Source organism: Humulus lupulus, chromosome 7, assembly GCF_963169125.1.
Source record: "Humulus lupulus chromosome 7, drHumLupu1.1, whole genome shotgun sequence".
In the NCBI taxonomy this organism is placed as follows: Eukaryota; Viridiplantae; Streptophyta; class Magnoliopsida; order Rosales; family Cannabaceae; genus Humulus; species Humulus lupulus.
Window position 1 is genome coordinate 10867360 of NC_084799.1, and position 14961 is coordinate 10882320.

The window sequence follows — 14961 nt, forward strand, 5'->3', positions numbered from 1 at the left end:
GAAAGAACAACCGTATAATATCTAGATGGAGCAATTTATATTATAAAAATAACGTAAGCTAACACCTTATTAATATGCATTAAAAATTCATAATTTTAAGAAAAAGAAATGTGTTGGAGTATGTTATTATTAGAGTTAAAGATTTACTATCAATGTTTACTAATTTATATTTTGCCTTTGGTCTCACTGTTTAAAAGGTATTGAAGTACGTTATTATTAGAGTTTAAGAGCATCTCCTGTGACAGTCAGTATTCCGTGATTCGTAAGGGGAAAGACCGGATAAAGTTGTGCAATCCCACACCGCCTGAGGAATGTTAAGTGTGATGGTTCTAAGACTGTGTAGGTATAAGACTACACAGTTGAAGATGACTTAAATGGATTGATTGGTACTACTTGTGCCAACAAGATGCATCTTCTTTTCGGTAGTCCATCACTTGAGAACTCCAAAGTTAAGCGTGTTTGACTTGGAGCAATTTTATGATGGGTGACCTCTTGAGAAGTTTTCACAGGAAGCGTGCGAGTGAGGACAAAGCACACTGGAAAAACTTGTGTTGGTTTGTAGGGTCAGTCGTTATTCCAGGAAGCAACCATAGTGACGTGAGACGTTACAAATGGTATCAGAGCTTTGATCCAGCCGAAAGTGTGGCCGACGGGGACGTCGGACCCCTAAAGGTGGGTGATTATGACAGTCAGTATCCCGTGATCCGTAGGGGGAAAGAACGGGTAAAGCTGTGCAATCCCACACCGCCTGGGGAAGGTTAAATGTTATTATTCTAAGACTTGTAGGTATGGGACTACACATTTGAAGATGACTTAAATGGATTGATGGGTACTACCTATGCCAACAAGATGCATCTTCTTTTCGGTAGCCCATCACTTGAAAACTCCAAAGTTAAGCGTGCTTGACCTGGAGCAATTTTATGATGGGTGATCTCCTGGGAAGTTTTCCCAGGAAGCGTGCGAGTGAGGACAAAACACGTTGGAAAGACTTATGTTGGTTTGTAGGGCCAGTCGTTATTCCAGTAAGCAACCATAGTGACGTGGGGCGTTACATTTCCAATGGCTAAAAGTTGTGTCAAATTTAACACAAAATATAGAATGGGCCAAATTTAGCCCACAATATGATTTATTAATTGAAAAAGTTTTTAATTTTTAATTTAACTTTTAATAAAAAAAATCACAACAAGAAAAAAAGGTTTTTACTTCGGTTTTTAAGCTGGATTTACTTCGGCTTTCGCTAAAATTCGCAACCGCAGTAGTTCGGAACGAAGTAAAAAGTAGTTAAAAACCGAAGTTAAAAATAGGCTTTCTACTTCAGTTATTATGTAAAAAGCGAAGTAGAAAGTGAGGATTCTACTTCGGTTAAAAACCGAAGTAGAATCCAATCGAAGTAGAAAGTGGGGATTCTACTTCGGTTATTATGTAAAAACCGAAGTAGAATCCCCACTTTCTACTTCGGTTTTTACATAATAATCGAAGTAGAAAGCCCCAATTTTTTAATAATTATTTCTAATTATTTTTAAATGGCCAAACTCTATTTATATATATATTTTGCCATAATTTTTTTTTAAATAGTCTAATTATATGAATTTATAGTTATATATATTTTTACAATTGGAATTGATTTATTTTCATTTAATTTATAACAGAAATAAAAATCACAAAATTTATACACTTAGAATTAAAATTCTTATAAAATAAAATATGTATGCATTCACATAATTGTTAAGTAGAATAATCTAATCATTCATATATACATTCACATAATTGTAATTAAATAAAATAGCCTAAACATTTATATATACATTCACATAAAACTAAAGGTATGTATAAACAAAATAGCCTTACTAATAAATTTAAGTCATCAATCGGCTTAACTATTCTTGTTGGATTGGCAAGATGTCCTCCCAACCCTTGGCGACAATTCAGCTACTAGTAACTTTATCATTTAGTTCATTCTACGAAACAAACCAATGATAGATTAAATTAGTAACTTGTAACAACACTTAAAAAAAATTCTTACTTTACTTTAAAATACTTACAACTCTTTCTTCAATTTTTTTGTCTAAATTATCTTCAACAAGAGTCTTCTTCGTTTCTCGCGCTCTTATCCAAATTTCATGGAGTTTAATTATTAAATTTTCTTAAGTCTAACAAAATTTCGGTAGCATAATAATTACATTTTAACGTCTCCAAAAATTTAAAAACCTGTAAATAACACACAAAATATCTTGACATAGTGTGCGAATTGAAAAAGGAAAACAATTAATAAAATCTATAAAAAATTGGCAGAGTTTCATTTGTTTTTGTAGCATATCCCAATTTTATAATTATATATAAATTCAACACAAACAAACACAAAATCAACACACATAATTCCATCCTTATATCACCGCCAACAACAAATTTCCCAAATTCTACTTCACTAAAGTAAAACATGCATGATTTAACTCTAATTTTATAAATAAATATTGCAATAGTAATAAATAAAACTTAAAGATTATTCACCTCCAATATTACTCTTGAAGTCACCCAAAATCAATACCAAATTGACAATTAAATCAACAACCCTACTAAAATGCTTAAACAAAAACAAATAAAAATCAATTACATAATTAATTAAACTAGTTACATAATCATCAAACAACATATCAAGCTAGCTAGTTATAGAAAATAAAAAACAAATGTCACTAATAATCCAAACATTTCAAGTTCTAACATTGATAACAATATTACCTATTGAAGCTATGTTTAGAAATTTAAATAGCAAGTCACAACAATTTTTAAATTTTACCAATATATATATAATTAATAACATTATATAAAATAACAAAATAAATAAAAAAATATAACACAAATGTACTAAAAAATAAGTATTAAATTCGGAATAATATAAAAAAAATTAACACAAATAAAGTTTTAAGGTAACAAATATTCTTTGATGCTCAAAATATCCTCTAAATCAATATTAGCAACTCTAAAACTTATATATAATAAACACATTAAAAAAAATGAAAATAATATAGAAAATAAAAAAAAATCATTCAAACAAAGATTTAGTGATTCATACATTTTTTGAAGCTCAAGAACACATTTAATGTAAGAAAACCAATTAAAATCCAATAACAATACCCATTTTCGAACCCTAAAAATACCCACACCCAAAGTCTTTATTTTTTCTCTCAAAAATAAAAATGGAACCAATATTTATGTTTTTAAGTAAGAAAAATGGTTTCAAATGGTAAAAAAAACATAAAAAATGATATATTTAGTGAAACCCTCGTGGGAGTACAACAACAATGAAGGTTTTCTGGGTTTGACATTTGTGATTTTTGCTTTAGAGAGACAATGAGGTGAGAGCTATATATTAAGGGTATTAAAACTATTTTACTTCGGTTCTTATATAAAAACCGAAGTAGAAAGTACCATTTCTACTTCAGTTTTTATATAAGAACCGAGGTAAAAGCCTTCAGGGCCGCGTTTAGTTTGCTCCACTTTTCACTTCGGTTTTTTCATAAAAACCGAAGTGAAAAGCCCGAATATAGTGTGCAAACCAAACATGACCCTTGCTCATTTTCTATTTTAAGTTTGTTTTTTTTAAGAAACTGAAGTAATAGCTTATTTTTATGTTCTACCATTCCCAAAAGCGAAGTAAAAACCCATTAAAAGACTTTTACTTTAGTTTTTTTATATTGTATGTATAAAAGACGAAGTAAAAGCCTATATTTTTAGTAGTGAACTAATTATTTTGTATATTTTAAATAAGCATCAATAGATGTGTTGACTTTTTTAGCTAGTTTACATCTTGTGCATTTGAGTACAAATGCAAAAAGTTGGCCAAATATAACATTTCTACATATTTTGGGCGAAATATAGCACAAAATATACACCATATTTTTTAAGAGTTTTTTTCTTAGCAGCATGTTTTCTTATGCTTATAAGAGCACTCATATTGGGTGAGTTATATTACCAAAATATGTAAAAAATAGCTAAAACTAACAAAAATGTGTATACATTGGATGATGTATTTTACAAATATTTTTACATAAAGCTACAGTACCAAGCTATATTTAATGTATACTATTCATCCTTTAACCCAATATTATAATATTAAAATATATTAGGATATTATTGATAGTTATAAAAAATATTTGAAATGAATAAAAAATGTTTGAAAATATAATATTTAAATGATATAGAGAAAAAAATAGAGAATCTGATGTATGGTAAAATGTAAAACTTAGAGATAAAATAGAAAAATGTGTGTTTTTGGGAGATATTTTAAAGGTTGAAGTAGAGCACCGGATGAGAGTGCTCTAAGGTTGTTTTTTTATGCTAATAAGGTGCCACATTTACTGGCTCCTTTTAGTTTAAATTCCAATTGTACTGAATCGAATCTGCTACTATATTAGCAATTCAAGTTGCCAAATCCTATGTAATTGTTTTCTTCACTAAACAAGTTTTCTCTAAAAAAAATAAAAAAAAAATAAAATTCTATATATTATGCGTATACTTAATTGATCATGTGTATTTTAAAAAACATACAAAATACTCATCCAAATTTACATATATAATGTTATTCTGAACAAAAATAGTCAATTCATGCAAACACAAATATCAACATATATACTTGATTTAGATTAATAATGCATATAACTAAACCAAAATAAATATTATATGCATAAAATAAAATTGAGCCAAATCATTAAAAACGCCTAAATTGACGAAAGATGGTCAAACTTTTTTTCATAAATTTTTTCTGATATATTTTAATTTTTTTCTTAAAGCTATCAAACGACATGTCGTGCTTTGAGCTGAAGGTTGTCTCACTGCAACTATTAACGACATGTCGTTTTAAGCTTTTAATCCCAAAACAATCAGAAACTGACAATTTCAACGGTTTCTAATATCACTTTGCATCAAAAACACAGCTTAGAGCTTAAAATCAAACTTCAAAAAATATGAACTTGCGGCCAAATTACAGAGAAAACAGAGTTTTAACACATAAAAATTCTACAAGGAACGTTTTTTTTGCTTCTTCTTTCAATATCTGAAAAAGATCATATATATATCATGAAAAATACACAACAGGCTTGAACTCACATAAACCGATCTGAAGAACACCATTGCCATATACCAGAAAGATTGTAGCTAGAAACAGGAAGGTAACGTAACTCCATGGCAGACAAAACCCATTACGACATAAACAATCACTGGCAAAAGGACTACAAGAGCCACCGTCAGCTTCACATTTCTCCACCATTCTCTGTTTCTGAAACGACGAGCTTGTTTTCTGAATCTGAACGCGTTTCCATGTATATTAGCGGTTTTATCAACTAGCAACGCTAATCGATCGCCTCTTTCTAATACCTTGTCAATATTCTCTATCATCACATTTCGAACCTCACCCATTTCGCCTTTCAGCCGATTTATCCTATCCGCATTTGGATCGCCGGAGTAGTACTCTATCTGCTGACTCAAAACCCTCGAAAACTCATCGTTCATGGCGTAGGCCTGGGCTGAATGAACTGCGCGGCCGTAAGTCCTCACAAATCGCTGGTGAATATCCTCCAGAAACGCAAAGGGTATTCTCCGGCCGGCGCCTTCGTCGGCCGTGCAGAGGACGGTGAGGCCGTCGGTTCGCCTGATGTGGAATATGTATCGATCTTGGGAATAAGAGGCGTTGGAGTCGTTATCACCGGCGGGGATTTTCTCAAGGATTTGCCTGGCGATGGTGCTGGCGTTGGTCGATGTGGCGCTGAACTCCGCCAGCACCACCGAACCCCTCGCCACCAACGCGAATAGTATCGCCATGTTCAATCTTTTTTCTCTTTCTTGTGGACTTTTTCTTTTTCTAAGCTTAGAATTTGAAAGAAAGTTGCCCAAGGAACGTTTGAAAAGTAGTTTCCTATTATTATGGCTCTAAAATTAACACCACACAACACAGCAAACTTAATTATATATCTCCTCTAATAAGCATGACCGCCTTTAGAAAGCACTTTTTTATTCTCGTTAGTTATTCTTAGCATTCTAGTAGTGAAGAACGCCATTGATAGCTGCTGGAGAGGGCTACCTGCGCAGTTGGTTTTGTTGGAAAGATGAGCACTGGCAACGCCGGAAGAGGTCTCAAGATGTACGTAGTCACAAACCCGAGAAGGCTTCTATGACTAGAGAATTGCTAACGGGTACCACGGGTGCGCAACACCACAAGTTGGGGTGGTATATTGTTATTGTTATTGGTACAATTCAATATCGAATCCTACTTATTTGAATTTAATAAGAATTATGGGATATCGCTAATCAATCATGAGACGACACATGTGGTGTTGGACACCGTACCGTGTCCTTTGTCTATCATTGGATGCACTTATATGAAGATTACTTATCTTTAATTAACTTGTTATAATGTGATTTCTTTTCACATGTAGTTGGTTGAAAATGACAAAAAAAAACTTGATGCAACTCGTGAAATGGTGAAGAAACAAAAGAAAGAAGAATAATGTGAGGTGGTCTCAACAAATGGATATTGTGTTAATTGGTAAAGAATAGATGGAACTTTTAGGACAACTCCCTACAATAATAATGTTTTGAAAATTTGTAGGGATGAACTCAATTACCCTTTTGACAAAAAGTTCAAAGCTAATTTTAGTATATGTCATGATCTTTTCAAAGACTAAGGGAATTTATTTTGGAGTCAAAATACCAAGTTATTGAAGCAGAGCTACAGGTACAGACAGTTCTTATAGAGCTACTACTAATTTTGGAATCAAAATTTAATTATGGTGTATTTATGTTTACAGTGCAAAGAATTGGAGGCATATAGAAATTCATCATCGTCACAAATGAATTGAATGAAATTAAAGGCGAATGTTCTGAATCATTATCTTTACAATACAACTTTTAAGTTACTAACTTTGCAAAAAGTGTGAGCTTTCTCTGTCATTTTAAGGGAATATCGATATGAATTATTATTAAAGCTAAAGTTTCTAAATGGATTAAATTTAAGTTAGGACTCTTTCGAGCAGGATGAAAATTTCCCATCCCCATGAGGCCTGTGGGGAATTGCCCCTAATAGGGTGGGGATTCCCCGCTTAAACGAGTAATAGAGTGGGGACGGGGGTCATTTTCAGACTCTGAATGTTAAAGAAGGTGTGGATTGATAGCACTCCTTGCCCCGATAGGCCCCATTCAATTTTTTATTTATTTTACATGCTTCTTTATGTGATTTTGTAGCATATTGATAAATTTTTATAGTTTTTTTAATTTTATTTTTGATATATTTAATAATTTGAGTGATTAATATAATATAATATATATTAATTTTAAGTGATCTACTTTTGTTTTTTTGTTTTTAATAAATGGGTACTTATTGGGATTCCCCACCCCACTCGAGGTCCATCACATAATGTCTGGGGAGATGAGGATTAAAATTGTGAACAGGGATGGGGCGGAGGGAGTACTCCCACCAATTATTCGTCCCGTTTCCATTCCTAATTCCAAGTGGTATTATCTTTTTTGAGGGTGCTAACTTGGTTGAATTATTGAAATGAACTTTTTTTTTTAGAATTTGATAGATATCTACATGATTTGCCTAAAAATATGTCCTTACTTTGTGATATTTATAGTTGAAATATATGAATTTGATGATTTTTGAACAACTTTAACCTTAAGTGTTGACTATGTATATTTAAAAATTAATAAAAAAAATAGTTGAATACATTTAATATAAATTGCCAACTACTTCTTCTAGCTTTATAATTAATTGAATATTTAATAATTGTGATAAGAAATATAATTTTTAAATAATAAGTAATGTATAAAAATTAAGATAAATATAAAAAAATAACATATAAATACTAATATAAATGTCAAAAAAAAAAAAAAGAAAGAAAATAACATTTCCTTCCCCTTTATTTTTTTCTTTCCTGTCTAATAACCGTAACACGGGTCCTAACCCTCTCACAGCCGCCTCACACATCCCCGACCGCCGACCGTCCCTCTCTCAATCTCAGTCTCTTAGCCGCCTCACCCTCACACTCCGACGCCCGGAACCCTACCCTCCCTCTCTCAGGGCAGCGGCCTCTCGGACTGCAGGTATGCTCTATCGCATTCGCAGGTTACAGAAAGCTGCTTATCACAGTAGGTATATATATAATTATTGAGTAGATAACATTATGACTCGAGAGTAGCTTATCAATGTGAATTCTAGGGATTATTTCTTTCCTATATGTTTTATGGAGATTTTAGACTAGAAAGTTCATTTTCTTTAATCAGTAGGTGAAATTGTGAAAGTGAACTAGTTATTTCTGCTTAAATGTTGAGACTTTTGTGGACTACAAGTTGAGTTTAGAGCTACCATACTTTCTTATTTGAATTGCTACTTTTTTTGGGGGTATTGACTTTTCCTGTCATCTACTTCATGTTCATATTGGGTTTTACAAAAAAGAACAAAGCAAAAGAACTGTTGATGTTGCGTTTTAGAAGTTGGTACTCAGTTGGGTTTTTGCCTACGTACAGAAATGGCTGAGACTATTTTTTGAGTTTCATTAAGAGCATTTCTAATGTCCCATGAATATATTTGTATATATAAAATAGAAATTTGCTCCAATGATGTGAATTTGATCAGACATTCTTGTCGTGAGTTGATAGCTAACGCGAAAACATAATTTAGTACCAAGTTTAGACAAAACATCTAAATTTGTTGGTGATTTTAAATTGAGATATTTTACTACTAATTACTTTGGCCTATGAATATATGTTGAGATTTGGCTTTTCATTGTGACCGAGCTCAGTGCCGTTTACTGGTTTTGAGTGCTTTGGTGAAGAAAGAAAGAAAGAGAATGCAAGAAGAAGACGTAGACATGGTCACACCAGGTGAAGTTCTGGGTAAAGCGTCTGACTTCAAGGCAGGGAGAGGTGCTTATGTGTCTCCTCACAATCACACCATCTACGCTTCACTCACTGGACTCCGCCTCATTCAGTATCCTCCTTCCGATGCACCTGACCAGGTCCTGTCTTTCACATTCATTCTTTTATGGTTTTCTCGGGTTTTAGCCTATGAATATATATAGAGGTTCGGCTTTCATTGTGGACAGAATATTATCTGAAATTTTGTTTTTTTTTTGTTTTTAAAAATACTCTTCCCTTTGGATTATGAGTGATGAATTGCTCAAAATTTAATTTTAGACATATTTGACTCTTGAAATTGTTTTGAATGAATGAGTTAGCTAGTTGAGGTGAATTTGGTCGTTAATTCAATGCTCTAACCACTACTAAAGATGAAAAGTAGTACTTTTTTTATAGTATGTTTTGTTTATGCTTTTGATTTCAATAAACATAAACTATGATTTTCTTTTTTTCATCTTGATGATAATGTTGGTGTTAGAAGTTGTGGCAATGATGTTGAGTTTGTTGATCATTTATTATTCTACAGAGACCTACTATAGAAGTAACTGGTCACAAGGCCCATGGGGTTGTTCCAGAGCCTGGATCTATTGTAATTGGTCGAGTAAGTGGCTCATTTTACTTAGAAATGTACTCGTGTTCATGTATTGTCTCTCTCAAAAGGGACTAGCCTCTCTAGTCATATATGTTTCTTTATGTCTTTTGTTTTTTCATTTATGAGAAAAGTCCTTACTTGTAGTTACTTTGTTATCCTACAAAATATTTTTAGAAATACACCGAAGCTTTTGAATGCCTTGAATTTTGTTTATAATCTTATATTGTTTTGTATTTTGATAGGTTACTAGAGTGATGGCCAGAATGGCTTCTCTTGACATTATGTGTGTTGGCACAAAGTCTGTGCCAGAGAAATTTTCTGGTATAATCAGGTAATGGACAATTTTCATTTTTTTTTGGTAGTGTATGTTGCATCTCTCTCTCTCTCTTGTACATGGTTAGCTTTTAGTTTCTGCAATGAATGTAGATATTACTACAGGTTTGAATTATTTTAAATTCTCTGTTAGCCTCTGATCAAAGTGCCGTCTCAGAGGTTTCTTTTAGTAGCTGCATCTAGAGAATGACAAAATCAACTATTTTCTTAACAGGCAACAGGATGTTAGAGCAACAGAGATTGATAAAGTGGATATGCACGCATCATATCGTGTCGGTGACATTGTCAGAGCTATTGTGGTATCCTTTATGTTTGAAGTAAATATATGATAATATCAGTACTAGTTGAAAAGAGATAATGATATTCCAATTTGTTTTTTAGGTTGTGCCTTAAATAAATAAAAATTCGGTTTCCCTTTAGAAATTGATGACTATCATGTTCGAAATATGACTTCGCTGAGGAGAAGTCTAACCAATGAGACAGCAAAATTGAGTTTAGCTTTGGTGGGATTTTAGGGACTCGTAATATTGCTTCACTTTTTTCTGTTTGTAGTGCTCCTCAGTTCTTGAGGATACCTTATCTTCTACTTATGTTCTCTGTTGTATTAAATTTTGATAATGAAATTCTTTGGTAACCAAATGGTTTTCCTTGATGCTTTCAATAAGCTCTCTCTTGGTGATGCAAGGGCATATCATCTGTCCACTGCAAAAAATGAGTTGGGTGTTGTATCTGCAGACAGTGCAGCAGGTAAGCATGGAGGAAAATTCTGACCATTATGATATTTGTATTAAAATTCACTTTCCTATGATAAATTTTTATGCTCTCTCCACTGATGATGTGTTTTCGTTGCTCTTATTAGGTGCAACCATGGTTCCAATCAGTTGGACAGAGATGCAATGTCCATTAACCGGGCAAATCGAGCAAAGAAAGGTTGCTAAGTTTGGAGGATCACCAAAAACATAAAACCATTACCAGAAAAAAAATATTAAACTTTTTTTTTAAATTTTACTAGAGTCAACATTTCAGTGGTATCCAGGTCGTTTATTTAAGGGTTCAAGTTGTCAAAATCTTTGTAAAAGGAAACGATATTGGGTTATCTTGGTTCTATGAAAGGATTCATTTTTTCTCTTATCCAAATTTATGAATGGTACAACAGTGTATTTTTATCCATGAAGCGATTAAACATGCCATGGATATTTTTTCAATGCATTCATTTCATTACGACGCCGTTTAGACTAATATTGTTTTGATTTTCATTTGTCCAAGACTAGGCAAGAGGAAAAATAACAATAACAGAGTGAAACTGTGAAATGGCTGGTACTGGTAGTGTTGTTGTGATGATTCAAGCCATACCTACGCATCTCCAATCAAAAGCAATTCTCTTAGATTTAACATGAAAGAAGTTCGATAAGTTCATAATAATCAGTAAATTAAAGTTGAAGCAGCAGCTTATTAGCTTAACATGAACTTTATAACAACATGATTTGGTTGAGAAACTGCAGTTTGAATGAAATGAAATGAAATATATTCTTCTTTAAAAGCTAAACATAATTACGTTGTCCGTTACATTTAGAACACATTTATAAATATTTTTCATTCATTCACATTAAACTGATAGCTACATTAATACCATAAAATAATGACATTATATTATAAAAAATTGATCCCTCCTCAGTAAGCTTCCTTGTTCAGCACTTTTTAATTAGGATAACTGAATAATCAGTTTTAAACTGTCCATTAATTTGCCAGGATCAGTTAGAAATACAAAGAGATGAAAATACTATCTATAAATTGTTGGGTTAGTAGGTAATATAACATACAATTTATAACTTCACTTGATTATGGCTCCAATTTACATGAACACCATGACAAAGCACTTTGCTTTGGCTCTTATTATTCTCAACCTTCTAGCTCTGTACTCCATCCCAAGCAGCGGGAACAGCAGTGAAGAGCTCCGCGGCCTTAGACTGAACACCATCGATAGCTGCTGGAGAAGGAACCCGCAATGGCGGCGAAACCGGCCCCAGCTCGCCACCTGCTCGGTTGGTTTTGCTGGAAAGATGAGCAGTGGCAACGCCGGAAGAGGTCTGAGGAGATACGTAGTCACAGACCCTAGCGATGACAACCCTTTGAGTCCAAAACCTGGGACGCTTAGATATGGAGCTACCATGGTAAAGGGCAAAGTTTGGATCACATTCCAAAGGGACATGCGCATCACTCTCCAAAAACCACTTCTCATCAGTAGCTCCACCGCCATTGATGGCCGAGGCGTGAGCGTTCACGTTGCTGGAAATGCATGCTTGGTGGTGCTTCAGGCGAGCAACGTGATAATCCATGGGCTCCATATACACCACTGTCGAGCCCAGGGTCCGAGCAGGGTGATGGGTCCGGAAGGAAAGGTGGTGTCGATGGGTCAGGCCGATGGGGATGCCATTAGATTAGTTGGTGCTAGAAAGGTATGGATTGACCATAACACTCTCTACCAGTGCCAAGATGGTCTCCTTGATGTGACTCGTGGCTCCACAGATGTGACCATCTCGAATAACTGGTTTAGAGACCAAGACAAGGTCATGCTTCTTGGTCATGATGATGGGTATTCGATGGACAAGAACATGAAAGTGACTGTCGTTTATAACCATTTTGGTCCAAACTGTAATCAGAGAATGCCAAGGTAACATAATAGTTTGTAAAAATGCTTTGATTTAGTTTTGAGTTGTAGCTGTAGCCCATTTCAGATCAGATAGACTTTTAACATCTCATGATGCCAGGATTCGACATGGTTATGCACATGTGGCCAATAACTTGTTCAGAGGCTGGACTCAATATGCCATTGGAGGAAGCATGAGCCCTAGTGTGAAGAGTGAAGCAAATATCTTTATTGCACCCAAATCAGGGAACAAGGAGGTAACTCATAATAATGTCTAGTTATAATATATATGTGTATGTACATGACTATTGTTTCTTTGATGTGTTTTTTTTTACAGGTGACTTGGAGAATGGACACAGTTGGGAACAAGAATTCATGGAAGTTTTACTCAGTGGGAGATGTGTTTGAGAATGGGGCTACTTTTACAGGAACAGGGTTCAGGGGAGCAAACCCAAACTATAATCCTCAACAGAATTTTAAGGTTGCAAATGCCAAATTTGTGAGATCCTTAACTAGTTCAGCTGGTGTTCTTCGCTGCACTAAAAGATCTAAATGTTGAGTGAACCAACCAAAAAATATGTTAAATATATATTATGATACATACATACATACATAGATATCATTATATATAGGCGTGTGACACATGAGCTATTCTGAGACAGAGTAGTATAATGAAAATGTACTAGTCATAGGTATATGTTCTCTACTCTACTCTATATCATAAAGTAAATAAAATAGCTCTTTAAAATAGTTATGTACTTAGAAAACGATGAAAATATTTGACATAGAAATGTTGGTGTTTGAATTGGTTTAAGTGCTTGGAACATTGTAGTTTTAATGACTTTTCATAATTAAAAAAAGAACTGTAATTGGATGATATTGATGTCAATACAACAAGATAAAGAATACAAATTCAATCAATGATTTTGGCAATACAATTATATATTCTACTTTCAAAGATGCACTTACCGAATTTGACTGCTAATGTACCAACTCTAATAAGCTAAGCAGTCCTAATGATCATCTACTCTATTTTTTTTTTAAATGCATTAACAAAATTTATTTTCTTTATTTTAAATTACATCAAACATCAAACATCAAACATCAAACATCAATTTCTTTATTTCTTCTTTATATTTTTTTCTACATCATTTAAATATTATTATTTTTATTTATTAAAATACTAAAAAAAAAAAGAAACAAAATAAAATATAATTAATAAAAAAGAAAAAATAATACAATATTTTTAACTCAATAAATAATAATTTCTACATGTAGAATAATAATAATATTCATTAAGGTAAAAAAAAATGTAAATACATTTGACTCAACCATTGAAAGTTTATTTTCATCATTTTTTTTCCATATTTTAGAAAAGGGATATTTACGGCATAAATACCCAATGTTTTACACTTGTCACAAATAAATACCTAATTTTTTATTTTTACGGCAAAAATACCTAATTTTCAATATATGTTGAAGATAAATACCTAATCTTTTTCATTTGCGGCAAAAATACTCAAAGTTGTTAAAATATTATTTTTATCAGTACCTCCTTTGTTGAAGTTGTTGACTGTTGACTCACCAGATATGTAACACTCCGTAATTTGGATATTTTTGTCCTCAAAATATGAATTTTTTAAATTTAAATTAATTTAAAATGTCTTTTTAATTTATTTTTCTAATTTAAAATATATTTTTTTAAAATATCATGAAATTGACTGATTACAGAAAGACAAATGTCTGTTTAGTCAACATATTTAACAGCTTTAACAAATGAAATACTTACAAAAGTAATGTTTTAGCAACTATATGTATTTTTGTGGCAAAGAAAAACAGATTATATATTTATCTTTAACATATATTGAATATTGGATATTTTTACCGTAAAAAAATTAGGTATTTAAGTGTAATAAATGTGAAACATTAGGGATTTATGTAGGAAATATCTCTTTAGAAAATTATCTAGTTTACTTATCCATATTGGCTGGGCTGGGCTGTTACGTTCTAAACAATAGGGAAAATTACACACATCACTGCATGTGGCAAAAAAATTTGAAATATACGGTATGTTATATTTATACGGTTCCATATTTTAAATATACGGTATTTTTTTATTTGTGGCATACGGCAGTGTAAGAGGTGGTTAGTGGGTGTGGTACCTATATCCTATTAATACATAATTTTGAACTAACATATATACACATGCTTTTTTTCACCGTATCTATATCCTATTAATATATAATTTTTAACTAACATATTTTTTTTTGTCAAATCAACTTTTTTTTTAAATATTATATGTCAAATCACTTTAATATTTTTAATCAAATCAATACAATTTTAATCTTATATTTTAAACTATTTTAATTATATTAATTTCTATAATACAAATATTACAATTTTCATATTATATATTTTTTTAAAAATCTCAGTACTTTAATTTTTTTTTTGTCTTTTTCTCTTCAGTCATTAGTTCATAGAT

At 32.3% G+C, this 14961-nt stretch overlaps 3 protein-coding genes across 4 annotated transcripts; 2 read left to right on the forward strand and 1 right to left on the reverse strand.

Annotated features, from left to right (window-relative positions):
• Positions 1-4731: 4731 nt before the first annotated feature.
• LOC133789457 (vesicle-associated membrane protein 711-like) lies at positions 4732-6158 on the reverse strand. The gene has a single exon (XM_062227305.1). It carries the CDS (start codon positions 5812-5814, stop codon positions 5152-5154), a length of 663 nt encoding a protein of 220 aa, XP_062083289.1. The 5' UTR covers positions 5815-6158; the 3' UTR covers positions 4732-5151.
• Positions 6159-7880: 1722 nt separating this feature from the next.
• Positions 7881-10963, forward strand: LOC133790651 (uncharacterized). Of its 2 annotated transcripts, none has more exons than XM_062228351.1 (7): positions 7881-8143; positions 8793-9008; positions 9434-9508; positions 9742-9830; positions 10047-10131; positions 10498-10579; positions 10692-10963. In XM_062228351.1, the coding sequence occupies exons 2-7, from the start codon at positions 8841-8843 to the stop codon at positions 10793-10795; spliced, it is 603 nt and encodes a 200-aa protein (XP_062084335.1). In that variant the 5' UTR covers positions 7881-8143; positions 8793-8840; the 3' UTR covers positions 10796-10963. The 2 variants fall into 2 exon arrangements, with proteins under 2 accessions (XP_062084335.1, XP_062084334.1); XM_062228350.1 differs by having other exon boundaries at positions 7882-8094.
• A 683-nt stretch (positions 10964-11646) lies between these two features.
• Positions 11647-13038, forward strand: LOC133790652 (probable pectate lyase 4). Its single transcript, XM_062228352.1, has 3 exons — positions 11647-12503; positions 12601-12736; positions 12817-13038. Exons 1-3 carry the CDS (start codon positions 11674-11676, stop codon positions 13036-13038), a joined length of 1188 nt encoding a protein of 395 aa, XP_062084336.1. The 5' UTR covers positions 11647-11673.
• The last annotated feature ends 1923 nt before the right edge of the window (positions 13039-14961 follow it).

Excerpts from the sequence above, each read along its gene's own strand:
- LOC133789457 (XM_062227305.1), bottom strand. The coding sequence starts at position 5,814 with ATGGCGATACTATTCGCGTTGGTGGCGAGGGGTTCGGTGGTGCTGGCG.
- LOC133790651 (XM_062228351.1), top strand. The coding sequence starts at position 8,841 with ATGCAAGAAGAAGACGTAGACATGGTCACACCAGGTGAAGTTCTGGGT. Across the intron at positions 9,009-9,433 it reads CTTCCGATGCACCTGACCAG|AGACCTACTATAGAAGTAAC; the intron begins GTCCTGTCTTTC and ends ATTATTCTACAG. Across the intron at positions 10,580-10,691 it reads ATCTGCAGACAGTGCAGCAG|GTGCAACCATGGTTCCAATC; the intron begins GTAAGCATGGAG and ends TGCTCTTATTAG.
- LOC133790652 (XM_062228352.1), top strand. The coding sequence starts at position 11,674 with ATGGCTCCAATTTACATGAACACCATGACAAAGCACTTTGCTTTGGCT. Across the intron at positions 12,504-12,600 it reads TGTAATCAGAGAATGCCAAG|GATTCGACATGGTTATGCAC; the intron begins GTAACATAATAG and ends TCATGATGCCAG. Across the intron at positions 12,737-12,816 it reads CCAAATCAGGGAACAAGGAG|GTGACTTGGAGAATGGACAC; the intron begins GTAACTCATAAT and ends TTTTTTTTACAG.